The 23869-nt window shown below is 22.2% G+C and overlaps 5 protein-coding genes across 7 annotated transcripts in view; 2 read left to right on the top strand and 3 right to left on the bottom strand.

Moving 5' to 3' along the window:
• Positions 1-2510: 2510 nt before the first annotated feature.
• Positions 2511-6030, bottom strand: LOC122854313 (spastin). Of its 2 annotated transcripts, XM_044154831.1 has the most exons (4): positions 4673-6030; positions 4440-4610; positions 4109-4282; positions 2511-3977 (listed from the first exon to the last, which is right to left on the bottom strand). In XM_044154831.1, exons 1-4 carry the CDS (start codon positions 5298-5300, stop codon positions 2818-2820), a joined length of 2133 nt encoding a protein of 710 aa, XP_044010766.1. In that variant the 5' UTR covers positions 5301-6030; the 3' UTR covers positions 2511-2817. The 2 variants fall into 2 exon arrangements, with proteins under 2 accessions (XP_044010766.1, XP_044010767.1); XM_044154832.1 differs by lacking the exon at positions 4109-4282.
• A 28-nt stretch (positions 6031-6058) lies between these two features.
• Positions 6059-8531, bottom strand: LOC122854316 (solute carrier family 52, riboflavin transporter, member 3-B). Its single transcript, XM_044154836.1, has 3 exons — positions 8266-8531; positions 7649-7877; positions 6059-7576 (listed from the first exon to the last, which is right to left on the bottom strand). Exons 2-3 carry the CDS (start codon positions 7867-7869, stop codon positions 6490-6492), a joined length of 1308 nt encoding a protein of 435 aa, XP_044010771.1. The 5' UTR covers positions 7870-7877; positions 8266-8531; the 3' UTR covers positions 6059-6489.
• A 2490-nt stretch (positions 8532-11021) lies between these two features.
• LOC122854315 overlaps positions 11022-23869 on the bottom strand; it is a 33358-nt gene continuing 20510 nt past the window's right edge. For both annotated transcript variants that reach the window (XM_044154834.1, XM_044154835.1), the window contains 2 exons: positions 14836-15064; positions 11022-14768 (listed from right to left, as the gene is read on the bottom strand). In XM_044154834.1, coding sequence (XP_044010769.1) covers positions 13347-14768; positions 14836-15003 — 1590 coding nt within the window. In that variant the 5' untranslated portion in view covers positions 15004-15064 and the 3' untranslated portion in view covers positions 11022-13346. The remainder of the gene's footprint in view (positions 14769-14835; positions 15065-23869) is intronic.
• LOC122854314 (outer dynein arm-docking complex subunit 4-like) lies at positions 15204-17560 on the top strand. The gene is made up of 4 exons (XM_044154833.1): positions 15204-15480; positions 15544-15825; positions 15882-16290; positions 16357-17560. The coding sequence occupies exons 1-4, from the start codon at positions 15249-15251 to the stop codon at positions 17276-17278; spliced, it is 1845 nt and encodes a 614-aa protein (XP_044010768.1). The 5' UTR covers positions 15204-15248; the 3' UTR covers positions 17279-17560.
• Positions 17555-18772, top strand: LOC122853686. The gene is made up of 5 exons (XM_044154103.1): positions 17555-17718; positions 17783-17956; positions 18015-18044; positions 18381-18542; positions 18745-18772. Exons 1-5 carry the CDS (start codon positions 17594-17596, stop codon positions 18770-18772), a joined length of 519 nt encoding a protein of 172 aa, XP_044010038.1. The 5' UTR covers positions 17555-17593.

The raw sequence follows: 23869 nt of genomic DNA, 5'->3' as shown, positions 1-23869 counted from the left end.
CAATTGGAAGAGATAGATATGTAGGACTAGAATTAATGAAAGTTTTTATGTTAATAACTAAAAGAAAAAAAAACAATAATATTTATTATTGGCATCTATTTTTTACAATGTTTCCTTGTTAAAATATTTATTATTACTTCAATAATAACTGTCAACGTTTGACAAATTCAAATCATTCCGATAAACTATATTTTGTTTTTGTCACATTGTTTATCGAATAAATAATTATTATTTTCATTGTAAAAATAAATACCACCACTGACGAGAAAATTATTAAAAATAATTTTCAAATAAATATTTCAAAGTGATTAATGAAAAACTAAATAAAATATATATATTTAAATTGCGTTAAACAATGAGTCGAAAGCATGAACGAATGAAAGTGATTATAAAACAATTAAAAGAATAATTTAATTTAAAAAATGAAAAAAAAAAAAATAAAATAAAAGCGAGAACGAATCAATTGAACATAAAGTAATTTAAATATAAAAAAAAAAAAAAATTGAACAAAAATCAGTGAAATAATCGAAGAGGGTGGGAAGAATGTTATATAAAAAAAGATAATTTAGGTACGGCAGGGTCTTACAACCCTCGACAATGCTTAGGATAATGTTATCTTATAATAAAATAAATGAAAAAACAAAAAAAAAAAAATGAAAAAAAACAAACAAAACAAATTGTCCTTTGAATGAAAAAAAAAGAAAAGGAATAAATATTTAAAATACAAAAAAAAGTTTTTTATTTTTTTTTCTATTTTTCTATGTTTATTTTTTATTAATTTAGAAAAATTAAAAAATTATCATCAAGCAATTGGATCGGATTTAATTTTTAGGATTGACAGTTGTATCTGTCAATTTTAGTATTGACTTTTAGCTTCATGTTTATTTTTAATTTGTACTATGTCATCATGATGAGTGAAAGCTGTGTGTTTTCTTGACACAAGGATTGATACTTCCACAAAACTTGTCACCCTTTTGGCTGTTGCTGTTCGAAGTTTGAGCAAGACAAGTGATTTCCAACTAAAAAAATGTCCTGTCAGTTGCTGTCTGAATTATCTTCATCTTCCTGATAACATTTTGCTGAGAAAGTTGCTCTAAAGACAAGTGCCTTTTGATCAAGTCCCACTGATTCTATTGTCACTTTCTCGTTTCCCAAAAAACGTGTACTTCAACTACTTGTTAAAGATAAATCTCATTGATAATTTGCAAGTACACTTTTAATCGAAATATCAATTTTTTTAAACTAAAATTTCGAAAATTTTTAAATAATTATTTAGGTTAAATAAATACATACTAATTAAATTTTTCTACAATAATTTTTATTTAATATTTAAAGCACTGGTTATTTTAATTATTCATTATTTTTAATTTTTTAAATTATAAATTTTTATTTTAAACAAAGTTAATTATTATCTAGCAGGAAGTCAAATTTATCAACTAACAAAATGGCAAATAATTATTAAATATTAAGCATCATTTCATAACTATTTTTTTTATAATTAATTTTTGATTAATTGTTTCTTATTTTCTTCTGTTAATTTTTTAATTTTATACAATGAACGGTACAAAATATGACATCAGCATCAAACAATATTTATGATATTAATTATTTTTCAAAATTTTATTAACGTGTACAAATATTAATCCTTTAAAATGGACATCAATATTTGAGTATTGATTTTAAATCTATGTTTTATTTAATTTACAATTATTTCGGTTTTTTAAAAAATTTTTTTAATTGCTTATAAAAGTAGCAAAATAACATGATCAAGACTAGGCTTTTTTTTTTTATTTCAATTGTTTTTTTTTATCAAGGCGTAGCGTATTATGATTAATTGCTTTTTTGTTATTTATTTTAGTAATTTATTTAATCGATTTAATTTTAATTGCTCGGTGGAGTATTTTTTATTTATTTTTTTTTGTGCTGATTAGTGCGATTAATACAAATTTGAGCATTGCTGAATTTATTATTTATAATTAATTAATTTCAAAGGCGATCATCAGTAAGCAAATAATTCTAAGCTTTTATTATTTTTTTTCTAAATGAATTTTTAATTCAACAATAACTTCAATAACATTGAAAAAAGAATTTATGAATTTTTTAGTTAAACAATAATTTTTTGATCATTTAAATAAATAAATAAATAATAAAAAAACAAAGGAGGAAGCATTTATATAACAGCCTTGTGTTTGTACTGAATTTTTCTTTCTATTTCATTCGAAACTTTTTTTAAATTATTCTGTTGAAAATATCACATCGAAAAGTTTACATTACAAATTACACAAGCTTGTTTATTAGATTGACTATATTATGATTATATTTATGCCGAGTTACTTTGTAACTATTATTAATTAAATACGATTATTATTAATTACATGCCTGCATGCAAAAAAAAAGAAGAAAAAAAAATCGAAATAAGAAAAATCGAAAAATGAAAAAAATTTCTAATGATATTTCCTCCACGTTAAATTGAAGAATTCATTTGTTTAATTAATTCTATTGGCAGGAAAATTATTGATTATCAACAGGAAGAAATTAAAGAGAAAAAAAAAAAAAAAAAAAGAATTATTAATCTACCAGGCATCAGTCATTCGTTGTCTTTTTGTTTGTTTGTTTGTCTTTTTTTTACTTGATAAATAATTTAAATAAATAATTGTCACTTGTTTATCATTAATTTTTAAAGATATATATAAATAAATTAGACTTATAAAAATCGTCAATAATTAATCAATGAATTTTCGTAATTTAAATAAAGAAAAAATAATAAACATTTCACCTGTTGATGAATGAGTATGCCTTGATAGGCAAACTTTTTAATCAGATACTAATATCCATACCAAATTGATTGCTCCATTTTTCATATGCAGCAAGACTATTTGGTGATACTGATCTTCTTATTCTTTTTAATGAATCAAGAAAATCACGTATATTAATATTTCTAACAAGATTAAGATCAAGTAATTTAACTTGATCTGGATCAAGTTCTCTTATTGGACCAAGTGCAGCATCTTTAGCTAAACCAGTTAAATCACTACCAGAATAACCTTCAGTTAATAATGCCATTTCACGTAATTCAATATCACTTAATGGATCATTATGTTTTTCTAATAATTTTTTTAATAATAAATATCTTGTTGATGAATCTGGTAATGTAACATAAACTCTTTTACTAAAACGACGTAATGCAGCTTCATCAAGTTCTTGTGGACGATTTGTTGCAGCCATAACTAATACTCTTTCATCTGGATTACATGGTAAACCATCAAATTCAATTAAAAATTCAGTTTTTAATCTTCTTGATGCTTCATGTTCATTTTCACGTCTTTCTGATAATAATGAATCAACTTCATCAATAAATATTATTGATGGTTGTAATTCTCTAGCAATTGTAAATAATGCTCTAACAAGTTTTTCACCTTCACCAACATATTTTGATGTTAAACTTGCTGCTGATATTGAAAAAAATGTTGCTGAACATTGTGTTGCAACAGCACGTGCTAATAATGTTTTACCATTACCAGCTGGACCAAATAGTAATAAACCTCTTGATGGTGTACGTAAACCAGTAAATAATTCTGGTCTTATTGATGGTAATATAACCATTTCTTGTAATGCTTGTTTAGCTATTTTTTGTCCAGCAATATCATCCCATTTTACTGGTGTACCACCTTCTAATATTTCATCTAATATTATTTGTGCTAATTTTGGATCAACACCTTTTGGAATTTTTCTTGTTGGTGTATTACGATTACTATTATTTGGTGTTGTTGTTATTATTTGACGTCTTACTGGTGATACTGTACCTGGTATTGATAATTGACGTTTTATTGATGGTGGTGTCCATGATGGTTTTGTTGGTGTTGTTTTATGACATGGTAATACTGAATTTGAACGACCCATACTACGTGGTAATGTTTGACTTTTACTCATTCCAGTACCACTTAATTTTTTACCAGGTATTAATTTTCTTCCAGATACTAAAAAATTAATAAAAAACATTTCATCAATATATATTTCTCTTATTAACTACATACTTATAAAAGCATTTTTAATTTAATTTAATTTATAAATAAACATGCAAAATTATATTTAAAACATAAACATATACCTTCAACAACAGGATGATTCTTAATGATATTTTTAATCATTGGTTTTTGTTTATTTGTTTGTATATTAATTTTTTTACTATTACTATTTATTCTTCTTTGCCTTGGATATTTATCCTGATACTCCTCACTATTTTCATCTGATAATTCTAAATTTTTCATGGCACAAATACTTGCTACCATAAAAAATAAAGAATAACAAAAAAAAAAAACAAAAAAGAAAAATCATAATTGTTCATGCCATAAAATAAATAACAAATAATCATGCTGTAAAATATTTAACATCAAATTAACATTCAATAATTATATATAAATAATTATATATAACCTTACCTAAAAAATCAAGTCTATCCTTAGCCATTATTAAATTTGCTTGCATTTTTTCATGTAATCTTTGTGCACGTTCATAAACTTCACCTCTACCACCATAGCATTCAACAGCAACACCTTTTTCTAATTCACCAATGCCTTTTTTATATAATTCAATAGCCATTTCTTTGTGTCCTAAAATTAAACATCAAAATATAAAACAACAACAAATACTTATAATTAATTAAATTAATTACCTTCATTTTCTTCATCAATTTTTAATGCTTTACTAATAAATTCAAATGCTCTACGATGATGATGTTTTTGTTTAGCAAGAAGTGGATCACCAGGACCTGGGCCACTTGTTTTTTTTGATACAGACATGTCAATTGTATTTTCTTGTCTAAATGATAAAATATCTTCTTGTTGTTGTAGCTGTTGTGGCTGTTGTTGTTGTTGTTGTTGATGATGATGATGATGTTCAATACTTGTTTGACTACCAACAACAATTTCTAAATGACACTGTCCTCTTGTTGTTGTCAATGTTGTACGATGACGTCGTTTAACAATATGATTGGCTGATGCATAAATATATTTAAAAACAACAAACAGCTGATAAAGTAGTGTTCTTAATACATTAAAAAATAATATCAATGGAAATGATACAATGTATAAATTTTTTTGATGTATTGATTGTTGATTTAATGTTGTATCAAATAAACCATGACGATGATGACGATGATGATGATGATGATGATATGTTATTGCTGTTGTTGTTGTTGTTGATTTTCTTCCATTATCTGTACTTGTAACACGTAAATTTTTTGGTATTTTTGTACCAGATTTACGTACTGATGATGAACGACCACCATCACTGTAAGACATTTCACTTTTTACTTATTATTTATTAATCATTAATTTAGATAATCACTTAATTTATATCACAATTTTTTATTTATTAATTGAGCCATAGAAATTGTTTGATATATTTTTTAAAATATTGTTAAATGTTGATGATGATGGAGCAAGTTCTTTCTCTGGCTTGCTCTGGCTGAGTTCAATCACCAACTTGGATACTTATTTTTCACCACAAGACCTGGACGAGTCTATATCCCTTTGTTACTTTTTATCAAGTTGATCATTCAACCCTCTTTTTGTAATTCATGTATGTAAATTTTTTTTTCCTTTCATTTATTTTATCAAGCATTCTTTAAATTTTCTATTTATTCTATTTTTACATTATTATTTTCACAAATACTATTTTATAAATAAATTAACACGTTATCTACACGACAAGTCACGACATATTGATTGTATTCTGTCTAAATGTCTGCACGCAGAATTTTATCAACCAAAAATACCGATGCGCAATCACTTTTTCTTCTTTTACCTTGTTTGCGTGTCTTTTGCGCAAAAGCAACAACCCTTTAATTAATTTTTTTTTCAATGCTATTATTGTTGCAAATTATTTGACCCTTTTTTTTCCCTCGCAAATGAACAACTCACTTGTTCATTATATTATTTTTATATGCGTGACTAAGTCTCAAGGGTTTTACTGGATTTTTTCATATTTTAAAAATATCCATTGTTTTAATTGGATATTTTTTTCAAATATTTTCCAGCAATCGTTAGACTATCTTTACTTTTTTTTTTTACTACTATTTATGGAAATAATAATTGTCTGGGTTTACCATAATTAGATGGAAATTCATTGCTTGACTCATTGTTTTTTAAATAACATTTTATAAATTTATTTATTAATGTAAATAACAATATTGTTTTTTTTTTTTATACATTAAATTTTTCATATATTTATATACATTAATCTAAAAAAAAAAAAAAATTATTTAATAGAAAATACTGCTATAATAATTAAAAATTAAGTTCCCATTACCATTGCTATAATAATTATTAAAATTTGAGAAAAATTATATAAGTACAGTGTTTTTTAATTTTTTTGTTTCAAATCATCACAGAAAGAAAATAAAAAACAAATTTTTCTCATTAAAAAAAAAACAAAAAATTGGACTAATAAATTCATTTAGGAAAAAGGAAAAAAAATTAAATTTATATGTTAATGTTTGATAAACATATCACAAGGACTATATTCATTAAATAAACCTGGTCTTGACATTGCTGTTAATGTTGAAATAGCACCAATAACAGATCCAACTTGTGTAGCAACACCAACATGATAAAGTCCTTTACCAGGATGTGAACGAAATGTTGTTGTAATATTCATTTTAATATATCCAATTAATCCATTAACAATAAACCAAAGTGTAACAATAAATATTGTACCAAATGTTGTATGTTGAAATGGTGGATTTGGTGATTTTGTTGCAACATAAATAATAATAATTGATACAATAACAAGTAAACCAGTTAAAATTGCTAATATTTTTGGTGATTTTGATTCTTTTTGTATGAAACCCATACCCATTGATAATGGCACAGCCATTGATGCAAGTGTTACACTCAAATGATAAGCAACATTACCATATGGTAAACATGCATATGTTTGAATTGATGGTAATGTACTATGTCCCAAAAAACAAACAATACCAGTCATAAACATCAACGAAATATAACTTTTTTTTGATAAATTCCATTTTGAATTTGTTATATAACTAAGTGGTGGTGTTGTATCAGTTGGACGTGTATCAGTTGTATCTTGTGATTTGGCACGTTCACCTTTAGCTATTTTAAGTTTATTAAGACCAATAAATGACATTAAACTCATTAATAATAATATACTATTTATTATTAAAAATGTATCTGTTGTAAATCTTGGCTGTGTACGTAATACTTCATATTTTAATTCAGTATCATTTAATTTTGTTGAATTATTACACCATGGATCACCACCAGCACCTTGTAATAATGCAATTGTATTTGGTAATAAACCACTTAAACCTTCACCAACTAAACATGATACAATATATATTTCACGAAAATTTCTCATATATGGAATAAATAATACTGAACTTGTACAACCAACAAATGCACAAATAAATACAATTGTCATTAATGATGTTGAATGTTGACTATTAAATATTGTTGATATATTTTTGTAATTAAATGATAAATAATAAGTACCAATTGTTGCTGAAGCAAGAAGAAAATATATTATATAATGATCTCTTGTCCATGGTGAATATCTAAAACAAAAATAAATAATATTTATTATTAATTTAAATTAATTAATAAATAAATAAATTATATTTACTTACTTTGTATATAGTGTATATAATATTGGTCCTAAATTTGCAAATTGTACAACAATAACAATATGAGATGCTAGATTCCATTGTTCTGGTGCTGTAAATACAAGTTGTGGTAATTGTGAATAAATACCATTTATTCCAATCCATGCACCAAGACCAAATAATGTTGCAAGTATGTCAACAGTTATTTTACGATTTTTTAAACTTTGAGACATTGTTTGACTCATTATTTATCCTAAAATAATAATTTTCAATTAATGACTAATCATAAAACAATCATTTCTTATTTTTTTTTTTTTTTTGACAAATTTATTTAAGATAACACTATTTCTAACCTCAAAATTTATTATAAAATTCAATCTTATTTATTAATTAATTAATTAAAATAAATACAATAAATAATCAATTAAATTTATCATTAATTAATATCAATTTTATAAATATAATTTTAAATAATCAATAATGATTTTTTAAAATATTTTTTTTTCTATTACATCAGTTGCTCCAATTTGTAAATTTGTCAAAAAATTTTTACACATGAATTAAATTAAATATATCTATTAAATATATAAATAATAATTAGTAAATTATATTATAAATAATTAAATATAATTGTAACATACGTTTTTATAATAATTATTTAAAATGGCAGTGAGAGAAAAAAAAACAACAAACACATCACACAATGTTCAACCACGTACTGACTTTAAATTTGAATATCAATTTAAAATATTTATATCACAAGATATATATTTAAATGTAGTAAAAATACAAGTAAAAAGTTGATCATATTTATATTTCTTTTTTGATTAAAGCAATTGGAGCTTAATATAAAACAATTAAAAACAATATAAATATCATGTTTCTATTTGACATGATATTTGCGCTTGCGTAATCAATTAATCATCAACTAATATAATGATTTGCATATTATTTTTTTTTCTTTCTACATGAAATTTTAAAACCTTAACATACTTAACATTATTATCAACAAATATATAATAATTTTCCTTAAAAAAAACAGCATACTAAATGTATTTTTATCAACAGGAAAAAAATTTCTTTTGATAATTTTTTCTAACAAAAGCGAAAATATTATATAAGTTTTAAACTTGATAAGTACCTTTTGAAATAAAAAGTTTGTTTAAAATATTCTCTAAAAAATGTATAATACATTTAAGAATATATTTATTAAATATTTAAAATAAAATTTAATTATTTTTATATTTTAAAAACTTACCTGCAAGATATTATGAAGGAAAAGTTTTTTTAAGGTTTTTAAATTAATAATTATAGACAAATTGAAACAAGCAAGAATTTTATAAAAGACGAGGCAGACTCACAGATGGTATAATATATATAATAGTATAATAATTGTTTATATATTATTAGTATATAATTTTATGTTTATGTTAATGTGTAGTTATTGTTTAAAAAAATTTTAGAGTGTTGTTTTTTGTGTGTTGTACAAGTTACAATATATATATTTTTTTTCCTTTTGTTTAAATTTATTTGTTTATTAAATATTGTGATAACGAGTGAAAATTTGTTCGTTTCATTTTAGTGATATATAATTTACATGAATTTTTTTTTAGGTACATATTTTTTTAATTTATTTTTCCATCAATCAATCAATCAAAAATCAATCGAAAAAAAAAAAAAAATTCATATATTTTTTGATATTCTTTTATTATTAATAATTATTTTTTAATATTAATTTTTTTTTTCTCTTTAAATTAAGCTCAAATTTAATTATATTCATTTGTCATTTTTTTACAATATGTTGGCTGTTTTTTTTTTTTTTTTAAATTATTAAAATTTGTTGGATAAATTATGTTTCATTGAGACAGGTTGGACATTAATTTAGTTAAACTTTCGTATAATTTACGAATGAGAAATAGCAAGACAGATAAATAGAATCAGCAAAAAATAAATGATATAAATTTTGAGAAAGTAAAAATAAGTAAAAATAGATGAGGTCGTTGATTATTGCACCGAGAATTTTGCTGCATTTGCATCAAAGCAAAACATTTAATTGGATTTTTTTTTTTTTTAAATTTCTTAATACACAATTTTATTATGATTATTTTTTATGATTATTTAAAATTATTATTACATTTTATTTGACAACTATTTATTTTTCACACTTAAATTGAATTTGGCTTTGACATATTTTGTTCCATTTTATTTATTTTAAATTGTATATATATTTAAACATTTATTTATTATATTTAAATTAAACAATAATTAATATTAAAGAAAAAAAAAAAAATTTTCAGTCAATTATTTGTGTGTTGAGGAAAATAAAAATTAAATAAATATCATCTAACATTTAAAATAGATTTTTTTTTTTTCATTTTTCCTTGTTTTCAACTACGAGATAAATTTTTTTTTAAATTATTTTTATCCATAAAACACATTTATTATTATTATTCAATTACAACAATATTCTAGAATTTTTTTTTTTTTACTTTTTCTTATCTTTTTGTACACAATTGACACGTCTCTTTATCTACAAAGACAATAATAATAATTAATCGATAAAACACACCAATACAATTAGAAATAAAATATCATTTTTAATCATTAAAATAATTTATTATTTTTCTATTATATTTCATGTTTTTTCCGACATCTAAAATCATTTGATATAGATTTTTCTTTTGCCTTTTAATAATTCAAAATATTTTTAATTTAAAATTGCAAGTGAATAAAAAAAAAAAAAACATTGTTTTTCATTAAAAAAAATAATATAAATTTTTTTATTTAAAAAAATGTGTGCGATATATTTTTTTCTTCAAGTTAAATTGTGCAAGCAATTTTTATCTTTTTTCTATTTTTTATTTTGTATATATTGTGTACAATGTTTTCATGTTAAAATTTTTTTTATGTATTAAATATTATTGTTCAGATTTAAATAAACCTTTTTTAAATATTTTTTTTTGATACACAATGAGTGACATAAAAGAGTTGGATAAAATTAAAATTACATTTTATATATACCCTGTTAAAAACGAATAGGTACTAGGGGCTCTTATACAATAATATAATTTACTTTTTTATTATTTTTTTTTTTTTTATCTTCAATTGACTATTGTAACCAACACTTGGTCAATACTTTTGGTTTTTTTTTAATGAAGCAATTCACTTTACTTGGAATTTTCATTATAAATATTTTTTTCCTCAATTATTTTTATAAATTATTATTTTTTATTTTCATTTACAAAAAATATCTCATTTTTCTAATAAATGAAAAATTTCATCTAATTTGTATTTTACAAGATGAATAAAAAAAAAAAACGAAAAAAAAAATTTAAAATATAATTGAAAAAATAATACATTATAATTATTAATTTATTATTTTTAATTTTTCATTCAATTTTCATTATATTCACTCACAATTATGTGTCTGTCTGTATGTATGTGTATTTTTTTTTATTTTTTTCAATAAAATTGAATAATGGTTAAATCCATTACGATAATAAATAATAATAAAATCATAAAAGTGTGTTGGAGCTAGATGATACGATGAAAATAGTTGACTTAATATTTCCATTCAAAAACTAATCTTTCTTATCATCATCCCCCAACCCTTAATTTTAAAAATATATATTTTATCTAAATTTTTAAATCTCTACAAATTGGAGGCTCAAAACTTTCAAGAAAATTCCTTAAATATTTAATCACTTTTCGTGCTCAACGAGAAAAGAGATAAAACAAATAAAAAAAAAATCGAAAAAAAAAAAAAAAAACCCTCCTCCATAAATAATAATAATAATAAAAACCTTTAAATTTTTAATAAACCAAAAAAAGACATTATTATTTTCATTCATTTCAAGATCATTAAATAATTAATTCAATGTAAATATCTTTAAATAAATATAAATTCATTTAATAAATATTAACTTGTTCATATGTATGTTGAAATTAAATTTTACAAGTCAAGGCTTTAACAAAACACCCTCTTTTAAATTAACAATATCCATCATCTCACTTGACCTTGTTTCAATTATTAATAATTCATTTCATTCAAAATTTAAAGCCATAAATTAAACAAAAAATAAAAAAGATTGTCATACTGCAAAATTATAATTTACAATATACATATCAACTTGTAGAATTATTCTAATATATTTTTTTTTAAATTTTTATTCTATATTTTAATAATAATACTAATAATAATAGTAATAATAATAATAAATGTGTGTAATAAGCTTTAAAAATATCGACACGAGGAATTAATATTAACGATTGTACAAGCATGGAAATTTGTGTGCTGATTTTTAAAAAAATTTAAATTCACACAATATTTTTTTTTGTAATTATTATTTTTCTTTTTACACTGAAACATTTATGATTATAACTGGTGATGTCTTATGTTTAAATAATTATTAATGTATTTAATTTAAATAGAGCGAGTAAAATAATTTTAATAATCTTAATTATTAATCAGTTGTGTGGTTTGTGTTTGTTTTGTGCTCAAGACATCACCACCACTACAATGTCATGCCAGTCAATTTGTTTTATTATTATTTTCTCTTTTAAAATTGTTAGATATGTACATAGTATACAGTATATATTATTTTAATTATGCTGAAGAATATATTTTATATTAAATTAAATATAAAAAAAATTATATTGTTTTTTTTTTTATATTTATAAAATTGAGATATTATATTTTAAAAATTGTCTCAGTTGTCAATTTTCATCAAGGCGAAATATACAATTGCGTGTATTAAATGATTAATAAAAAAACAAAAAAAAAATTCATTATGATAAAATTATAAATGATTAAAAAATATATATATGTTACTTGAATATAGTGTTAGTTTTATTCTGGGAAATAATTGATCCAATCTTTGGCTCGTTTCAAATTGCTGATTCACCAATGTTAAAATTATAACATGACATGCAAGATCGATCCGGTTGATATTTAAAAAATTAAAAAAAAAAAAAGCACATATATATATTTATGTGACTTGATGAATTCGTCATCACATTCACATATATTTTTAAATCGATAAATAAAAAAAAAGAAAATTCAGGACATGAAAAATTGCTTGAAAAAAAAAAAAAACTATTGGCAAGATTAAAATTTCATTTAATATGGTGTAAATTAAATTGACAAGTAGATATTAGGTGAAAATAAATAAATAAATATTTAAAAAATAGTGTAAATGAAAAAAACCTAAATTATTTAGATAAAATCACTTTTTCGTGTTGCCATTTTAGCAGCTCTTGATGCAAGAGCACCAAGTGAACATACAAGATTAGCAAGTGTATTCCAAAAACTATTTCTAGTACGTTTATGATGATAATCATTATTATTATTATTATAATTATTATTAGTATTAATAAATCCATCAGAAAAATTTGTAAAATTTTTTGAATTATTACGTGAACTTTCTTCATAATTATTATTATTATTATTATTCAATGTATCAGTATTAAAATTTTTTTTAAATGTTTTATTTTTTAAATCAATTGATGGTCTTGTTGAATTATTATTATTATAATAATATTGATAATAGCCACTGTCTTGTGAACCTCTTGAACTTCTCATTGACATTGAATCAATTTTTTGTTGTAATTGTACATTACTTAATCTACGTTCCATAAGTTGTACAAGATTTTGATGTAAACGTTGTTCATCATTATTAATAATTGGTGTTAATTTATTATTATTTAAATTTAAATTTACTTGTCAGGCATACTCTGTATCAGTTGATGCTGATCTTTCTAGTGTACCACTTGCACTAGCATTACTACCACCACCACCACCACTAATTCCACTACTACCAGCATGTATACCAGTACCACCACAAGCACCAACACCAATACCAGTAGTTGAAGTTGTATGTGATGATTGTGGTGATTGTTGTAATTGTGATGATGATGATAATAATAATAATTTATTACCCTGTTGTTCTTGTTGTTCTTGTTGTGCTTGTGCAAATGCTAAACTTTTTTGATAACTAAATAGTTGTCTTTCTAAACTATAATTTTCAGCTTGTAATGCAGCAATTTCACGTCTCATTTGTTGATTATGTATACGACAAACATCATCATATTTATGATATGTTGCTTGAAATAATAAATGACATTCATTCCATTCAATACGTATTCTTAATTGTCCTTTATCTGTTAATAATTGACATTGTTCATTATTAACTTCATTAACACCAAGACTTGTTTCCATAATAATACCTTCATCAGCTTGTTCTTGTGCATAATAACGACTAAATGGTGCACCTGGTAATAATATTGAATCAGAATCTGGTTCATCATTTTTCATTAAATATGCTGACCAACTAATATAACGTAAATGATTACGTGGTACATTATGTATATCTTTATAAACAAGATGTAATCTAACAGTATCTGAATGTAAATCAGCACGTATTGTCCATGCTTGTTTATCACGATCATAACATGGTGCTGCTGGTAATATTGATGGACCAATTGCTTGTACAGCAACTTCAGATATTATTCTAGCTTCAACCATTTCAAGTGTAACACGTAATATACCTTTATGTGATATATCAGACCAACGTACACGTGGATGCCAACCAAAACCACGTCCTTCAGCATCAGATAAATCTTCAATTTGTCCAGAATCAAGACGTCTATCACCATCACCCAATGTAACACTATAACGTACTCGACAACGATGATCAAAACCAGTTAAACGTATTAAATATACACTTAATTTACCATCTTGACGTGTTTCACCTTCTTTATTACCTTGTGGATATATTGCTAAATTCCAATCAAAACCACCAAATGTAAAATATCCAGTTTCAAGTTTTGATGGTTTTTGTTGACCACCAGTAAATACACCAGTTGTCATTCTAACTTCAGATGTAAATACTGTTCTAACATTTGCCATTGATAATTCCAATTGAAATTCACCATTTGGATCAGCAAAATTACGACTATATAAATCAGATACTGGTATATAATTACGATTACCTTGAGCTGGTGCATCATATGTAAATTTAACACGTTTACCAGAAAAACCTTCATTTACAGAAAAATGTTCACGATTTAATAGTGTAAATGTAAAATCAACATATACACGTAAACCAGGTGCTGCACCACGCCATACCAAATATACACCTAGAACCTATTAATTAATTTATTAATCATCATTAATTTATCAATCATATTTAAATTAATTTAAATTAATTTACTTTGTCACCACGTGAAAATGCAACTGCCCATCTTTGAAAACCACAAACAAGTTCTTTACTTGTAACATCTCTTTCTGGATCACGTACAACACTTCTTGTTACGACAAATGAAAAGACTCGCGTACCACCACGATCTGGCAGTTGTGCGAATCTGTACAACAAAGCCATCACCGCATTCCAATTTTAACACAATCAATAATTTGCTATTGTCGTTGTCCTTTTTTTTCCTCTAAAACATAACAATAATAATAATAATAATAGTTAGTAATAATAATAAACATTGAAAATAAAAAAAAAAAAAAAAAAAAAAAAAGTTGTTGATATATTCAGATTGACAAAATTCAAAATTAACATGTAACCATATTTTTAATATAAAATTTTTTTTTTTTGATCAACAAAATTTAACAATAATAATGGAACATGTTGATATTGAGGCACAACAAGCCACATCAAAATTACACAGTGAATGGGCATTTAGATTTACAAATGATGAAAAATATCAAGCAGCAATTGATACATTTGTAAAATCATTTGAAGAAGATAAACGTGATGATTTACGTAGACTTCTTGGTTTTTGTAAAGCATTAATTAATTTTACAAGATATACAGAAGCTGATGAAATATCAAAAAAATGTTTAGAAATTGGTATAGACATAATTTAAGTATTTATTATTATTTTTATTATCTAGATTAATTTATATTTAACAGAGCCAGATAATTATAAAGTAAAATGGATGAGGGTTGAGACACTTTATAAAATTGGTGAATTTGGTAGAAGCCTTGTATATGCATATCCAGGTTATCAGTGTCATCAGTGTCGATATCCATTTGAGGATGCAATTTATAGAGCAAATGATACAATTGAAAATTGTATTGGATGCAATACACTGGAAAATGTTATGGTTGAAATGTTATCATGGATAAATAAACTTCAAGAACAACAATTTAATTTAATTGCTAAATTATCAGATGATGGTGATGAATTTGAAGGTAAAAATATGCTTTAATTTTTCCAAACTTATATTAATTAATATATATTTTTTAAGGAATTAATAATGACAATACAAAATTTAAAGTTAATGATAAAAATTATCGTAAAGATTATAAAATGAAAAAATTTGAAAATTTATTAACAATACGTTATTTAAAACTTCAATCAATTGATAAATTTTTTCTTGAAAATATATTTATCATTCTCAATAAATATACAATAAATAAAAATCTATTATTATTAATAAACGACCAGCTACAACGTTTTAAACAAATAAAAGAAATAAATAGAATACAAAAGCCAATTTATACAAATTTTTTTAAAAAAAATATACCAAATATAATTATTGAACGTGAAAATAATGAAATTAAATTAAAAAAATTAAATATTATTATTGAAATAAATTATTTATTAAATAAGCTTCATGAAACAAGAATAAATAAAAATTATTCTAATTTTTTCAAGTAAGTATTTTCATTGATAACTGAATATATATTTATCATTAAAATAATAAATAAATAATTATCTAGACTTGTTGAAAGAATAAAAAACAAATTGGATACATATCCAATTTATTTATTTCCAATGAAAAAAGAGTGTTTGAATCAAATGTACATAATGGTTGGTAAAACATATATAGACCCTCGAGACGTGACTAAATTTAACGATGAAAATACAAAAATACGTTATTTAAAACATCATCTTGGTATTAAAGTTTCAACAATCCCAAGGGATGAAGATATTGCATGGGTTATATTAACAAAATCAACAATAACAACAACAACAACAAATAATAATGAAAATAAATTAACAATACTTGAATTATTTCGTAAACGTATTGCCCTAACATCTGATCCACTTGAACTAACTTGGATTTATCATGAATTATCAAAATATTATATTAACAAAAAACTCTATGATCTAGCACGTTTTTATGCTAAAAAATCACGTGATTATTCTTATATATCAAACAGCGATATATGGACAATAAATGCAAATCATTTATTAATTAAAATTGAAATAAATCAACATAATAAAAATGAAGCTAAAGAATCAGCAATAATGGCATATTTAGGAGCTCAAAAAATATCATATAATTATCTTATAAATTTTTATAAATATACAATAATTTATATTGATAATATAAATTTTAATATAATAAAAAATAATACAAATGATATTAATAAAAGAGAAATATTAATATTAAATTTAATGTCAAATAATAATATTAAAATGAATATTAATAATTTATTTGATCGTATGAATGTTGTACCAGCTAAACGTAGATTATCAATAATGCCTGGTTGTAAAACAATTGATAAAAAATATAAAATATCATGTAAACGTAATACAGTTAAAGATATTAATAATGATAAAATGTTAGTTAAAAAATTAATATATAAAAATGAATTTATTGATAAAATACCAGGTTGGATGGATTTTCAAGAATAAAAATAAAATTATGTCTGATGAATATTTTAAATTGAATTGTCTAATTATTTTGTATACAATGATTCACTTGTTACACAAGGTATATATATGAAAATCCACAGAAATTCAATTTAACAAATCTCGTTGTTGTCATTGTCATCCTTGTAAATGAAACTATCTCGTTTCTAATTTACAAAATATTTCAAACCAATCAATATACCAATTTACCAATCGATTATCAATTGTTTTTGTTTTATTTTTTCTATTAATTTGACAGGCAAAAATTATTTTTTGTAGATTAAATTGTCAACTGATTATTTTATTTAAATTTTAAAAATGTTATCAGAAGAGCCAAGTGTAACTCTAATGAAAACAATGAAAAAAATTGAAAAAAAAAATTCAAAAGATAAGCGTTTTTTAGCTAATGAAATGCATCGTCAAGCTGATAATCTTAATAAAAAGTAAGATATCCTTTTTATTTGTGTTGGCAATTTATTGATAGATTTTTTTTTTTTTTTCTGTTAGAGGTGATTATGAAACAGCATTGATACTTTATCATCGTGCTTCAAATTTATATCCACATGATGCTTGTCATATAATTGCTGCTAGAAAAATAAAAACATCAATTAAAAATGAATATTTAAAATCTGATTCAAATATCATCAAGTATAACATTGACAACAACTCAATAAAATCAAGGTAAGAAATACACAAAAAAAAAAATAAACAAAGCTAATAATAAAATTTTATTAATTAGAAATTTAAGAAGAAAAAAATCTAATAAATTGTTCGAAACAATACAATTTTTAAACATAAATAAACTTGAATATTTAAAGAAAATTTATGAAGATAAAAATTACAACGAGTGTTTAAAATTTGGAAATAATATTTTATTAAATATCATGAATATTGATGACATTGATAAAAATAAATATAAATTTATAATACATCGTTATTTGACATTGTCATACATGTCAATTGGACGTCATGATTTTGCTATAAATCAAGTATCAAAATTATTTAAATTATCCTCGATATTATTAAACAATAATTTACAATTACAAGTGATAATATTATTGGGTAAAATACATTTAACATTTGGTCATCTTGATGCAACTATCAGAGCATTTAATAAATTATCAATAAATATTAAAAATGAATTAACAAAAGCTTGGTTATTTCATGAAATTGGTAATTGTTATTATGAAATGGGTTTATATAAAAAATCTCTAAATATGGCTAAACAATGTTGTGAATGTTCAGCTGATAATGAAACAATTAAATGGTATTATCATGGAAAATTATTAGCTGCTCAATCACTTATCAAACTTGGTCGTTGCTCAGAAGCACTTGAAACATTAAAACAATCAACACATTTAATATTATCAATTGATGACAATATTGATTTACATAATTATCATTTAAATTTAATTAATATATTAGAAAAAAAAATTAATCAAAATTATATTGTTTATAATAATTTAAAGGGCATTACAATTGATGATGCTTGAATAATAAATTATTTTTTGATATTTTTTATGGTTTTAAATTAGTAAATCATTTATCATTTTGTTGGTTTATTGGTAAATTAAAATATCTTTTGAATAATAATGGAAAATAATAATCAGAGTATATTCAAGATGAAAGAGATTGGTAGTCTATATAATATGTGGAGTATTATCATCATGGAAAGCCAACATATTTAAGCTCATTTATAAAATTTATATCTACTTTGTGATTAATCATATTATATAATATCTTTGATGTGATTTTAATTTACTTTTTATATTGATTAAATTGGCAGAAAAAAAAAATCATATATACTTTAATTTAAAATTAAAACAAATGAATCGAAATTTTTTTTATAAATCGAAATATTAAATTTCGAATTTCAAGTTTATTTACTTTGTGATTAATCATATTATATAAATCTTTGATGTGATTTTAATTTACTTTTTATATTGATTAAATTGGTAGAAAAAAAAAATAATTATTCAATTAATTTAAAATTAAAAAAAATGAATCGAAATTTTTTTTATAAATCGAAATATCGAATTTCGAAATTGCAGTTTATTTCGTAATTGATGTAAAAAAAAATTATTAATTATTTATTTATTTTTTTTTTTTCATTATTATCATGAGTGTATAAAAATAAAATAATAAATTTTTCATAACATTTTGACAATGTATGCCCTCATACAACCTGTTGATATGAAAAAAGAAAAAAAAAAAATTCATAAATGTTAGGCCTAGCAACTTAATATTTCAGAATAATATATTTATTAATGTGAATAATATAATCATTAATCACAATATAAAGTTTTAAAAAAATATATATGCAGAGCATATGACCTCATGATGTAATATATTTTTTTTATCGATTTAACTAACAACGTAAAGAAAATTATTTGGATGACTGCATTTCCCTCGGGGCAATGTGTCAATTTATTAAAGAAATTTTTATTATGCATGATGTGTGTGTGTGAGGGTGGGTGTGTAGACCATGCAAAAAAGGGTGCAGAAAATAAAAGACATAAATAAATAAATAAAAATCGATAAGAAAATGATATGAAAATTGTATTCTAAAAAATAAAAAAAATACCAGACAAACAAAAAATGTCATGCGCGCAAAAAGTATAAATAAATTATATATTAAAATAGAAAAAAATTTTTTAAATTATGGCTAATTGTTAAAGTAATTAATTTTTAATATTTTATAATTTTTTTTCCGAGATATTTAATTATATTTAGAGTAGTTTAATATTCTAGTATAAATTTGGTTTTAGTGGTTTTTACTGTGGCTGTAAATTTAAACGATGCTATTTGATGCTTTATATAAATAATATAATTTTTGGTTTATCAATATATAAAGACAAAAAATAACGCAATATATTCATGGTATTTTATGACACTGATAAAATAATTAATGATATATTTTTAATTAAAATAAAAAAAAAAAATCGTAATTAAAAATAAAATAGTTTAATTTTTTAAATAAATTTTGTCGACAAGTTTGTTAATTAGCAAACGAGATGATAGACAATATATAGACATAAAACTTTTGTTGTAGTATAATTTTACAACAGACAATATTCATGTGATGAAAAGTTTAAAGTTACTGATGATAGTGATACTGCATAAAAGGAGTTGCATAGTTGAGGTAAGGATCGATGATGAAAGAGACTTGGTGAGTTGGATTATTTTCAAAAAGTCCAAAGATACAAAGAAAATATATATATATACACACATACACCAACTGAATTCTGACATATTATTGATACTTTAGTTTAGGAAGTTGAGCAGCATTTTAGAGATTCCAACAAAGTGCCAAAGTCAATGGTATCTTTAGATAAGAAATGTCTTAAATTGATTTGCCAGCTCAATGTATATATCTAAAAATAACACGCATTGACATAAATTCAAGAAATATAATATAAAAAAATATCTTGATAAATCTTATCATTTATTTTTATATATAGATGATTTATATTGTCGATAAAAAGTTGAAAAATAAATATAAAAAATCATCATGATCATTTATAATCAACCCTCTTTTTGATTTTTATTATAAAACACAATTTGTATTTTTTTTTTCTTTTCTAAAACTTTTTTGTACTAAATGCATATTTAAAATTTAGGGAAGATAAGTGCTTGTGATAAGAAAAAAAATTTCAAATTTACCATGAATATTTTTTTGAAATTAGATGTGATGTAAATTGGCTGTTATCGTTTCTAAAAAAAGTAGTAAATTTTTAATAAAATCGCTAGTTTAATTGATGATGAGTTGAGTTGGCTTATCATAGAAAAAAAAAACAACAAGTAGCTTATGTAAAAAATTCAAAATAAAATGACATAGAGATGTATATATACAAGAGGACAAAGTTAATATCCAATATGACATTCTCTTTTGCATATTGTCAATGGTATATAAACGAGAATTTCAAGACCCTCATTTAGTCACACGTACTTTATAAACACATACATCAAAAAAACATTATTCATATATTATTTTCTATTCATCTCTTTACATCAACAATATTATTTTTTTTATTTTTTATTATTTTTATATATTTAAAAATCAATATATTTTTTGTATTATACTTTTGAAATAACAGTATCACAAATTTATGCTACGTTAAACTGATTTTTTTTTTTTTTTTCAACTATTATTTCTATTTTAAATATTTATTTTTTTTTTCAAAAGTAAATATGTCATGTTTATTTTTACAATAGTACATGTGTATATAATAAAATTACAAGTGTATAATTTTTAATTTTATTTCAAAAAATGTATATAAAAAAGTTTATATAAATTTTTTTTTTTTTTGTAGACAAATGTTGGTTTATTAAAAAAATTTTTATCCATGAAAATTTGTGGATAATTATTTAAATTTTTAATTTATATTTATAAATTTTTTATTTTGTCATTGTTTAAACTTTAGTTAATCGATTGACCCCTAAATGAAAAATTCTCAAGGCTTGAAAAAAAAAAAAAATAAAATAAATTAGTTATTAAAAAAATAAAAAAATAATATGCAAATTATGTATAGCGTTTTAATTTTTTTTTAAAAAAAGAAAATTCAAGGATATAGAGTAAAAAAAATATATATAAATTAAATTGAAATATGTGCCAAGGAATTCGATAGACATATTGACGTTTAGAAAATTCAAGAAAGTTGGATGATGGGATGTTCTATTATCCAGTCAATATGTCGCATCTGGAATTTTCCAATGTATGTGGTAAAATATCCTCATGAAATTTTAAAAACATCAATTTGTTTTTTATTTTATTTTTTTAATAAACAAATAACATTTTTTTTTTTACATTCTTTTTGCCATTAAAAAAAATGTTTAAATTGATAATAAAAAATGTAAAAAACCTTGACCTCACGTGTGTCACAAGTAAGACACTTTTAAACTCAAAGTCAAAATACATTTTTTTTTTTTTATTTAAAATTCACTACTAAAATTTGCTTCACTGAATTTATATAAATGTTAAATAAATTTTAAATAAATCCCCAGTAGAATATTATACAAAAAATAAAATTTTTATTGTTTGACTTATGTAACAATGTAAAAAATAAAATAAAAATAAATCTGTATATAATAAAAAAAAAAAAAAATAATAAAAACAATACTTACTAATAACTAAAATATTAAAATTAAAAAATAAAAAAAAAATATATCCAACTATTCATTATTGAAAATTAAAAAAAAAATACAAAAATTGTAGCTTATTTATTTGAAATTCCTACGTTTATTTTTTTTTCTATAAAAATATATACCTAGTGGTTTAAAAAAAAAAAAAAAGTATTAACCCATTAAAAATACCAATTAAAAAAAAATACATATATATACATTTATTAAAATAAAAATAAATCAATAATTAAAAAGAAAAAAAAAAAAAAAAAATTTAATTGAAATTTATCAAAATTTCATTTTACAATATCAATCAAAAAAAAAATACTTGAATTAAAAAAAAAATATTACAACACATGACATTTTTATTGACAAATAAAAAAAAAAATATTTCCAGCTCACATGTTTGTTCACTATTTCAAAAAAAAAAAAAGAAAACAAAGATAAAAAAAAATTCAATAATAAAATAATAAAAAAGGCTAATAATAATAGTAATAAAATCTAACCATTTCTAATGTGACATTATTGAAATTTTTATAGTCCCACAAAGTAAAAAAAAAAGAGAGGACATAAATATAAAAAAAAAAAAAGCTCCAAGTTGAAACATTTATTACTTTGATTTAAAATCATCTAGTTATAAATCATATATATTTATATTCAAATAGCTTGAAGGTCTGGTGACCCCAATACTCATATCAACTTATATCAAAATAATAATAATAATAATAATATAAACTATCATTTAATATTAAACATTTTACAATGTGTTTTTATATATATATGTATAAAAGCTTGAGGGCCCAGGTGAGTTATTGATCGGTGGCTTGTCGGAGTTTACAGCACAAACTCTCTCGACCTCTAGGTCCTTTTCTAACATCATCTCAATATTAAAAAAATAATATATTTATATTTTATAAATAAATTAATATTAATAAACATTATTTCTTCATATTAAATTACATATATATATTTTTTTTTTATATTTTCATCAAGGTAATGCGAGATATTTATCTCTATCTACTAAAAATTCACCCCTAAAAAAAAACCACAATATTTTTATGTTTTTATCTATTATTATTATTATTATTATTTAGTATAAATATTTTATTTTTAATTAATGTTTTCTTTTTTAATTCAAGTATAGTGTCATTTAGTTAATAAATTTTAAGCTATTATTTATTTATTTTTACAAAGATTGAAAGGCCAATTTGTGTAAGACACTTTCGTGTTTATGTTGTTGTGGTCTGTATGGTTTATTTAATATATATAAACTGAAGCAACAGGCAAACTAAATGTATGAAGAGGGTTAAAGAATAGGAGGGTAGAAAATTGTTGGCACATATTACATTCATCTATAACATGTTACAATATATATATATTATCAAAAAAGAACAAGTAGATATTTTATATTTATTGTGGCTATATGTAAGGGAAGAAAAATCGATTCGTCATATATATATACAAGTCATATAT

Source organism: Aphidius gifuensis, linkage group LG4, assembly GCF_014905175.1.
Source record: "Aphidius gifuensis isolate YNYX2018 linkage group LG4, ASM1490517v1, whole genome shotgun sequence".
NCBI lineage: Eukaryota > Metazoa > Arthropoda > Insecta > Hymenoptera > Braconidae > Aphidius > Aphidius gifuensis.
Note: the sequence above shows the minus strand (reverse complement) of the source record. Positions and strands in the feature narration are given on the sequence as shown.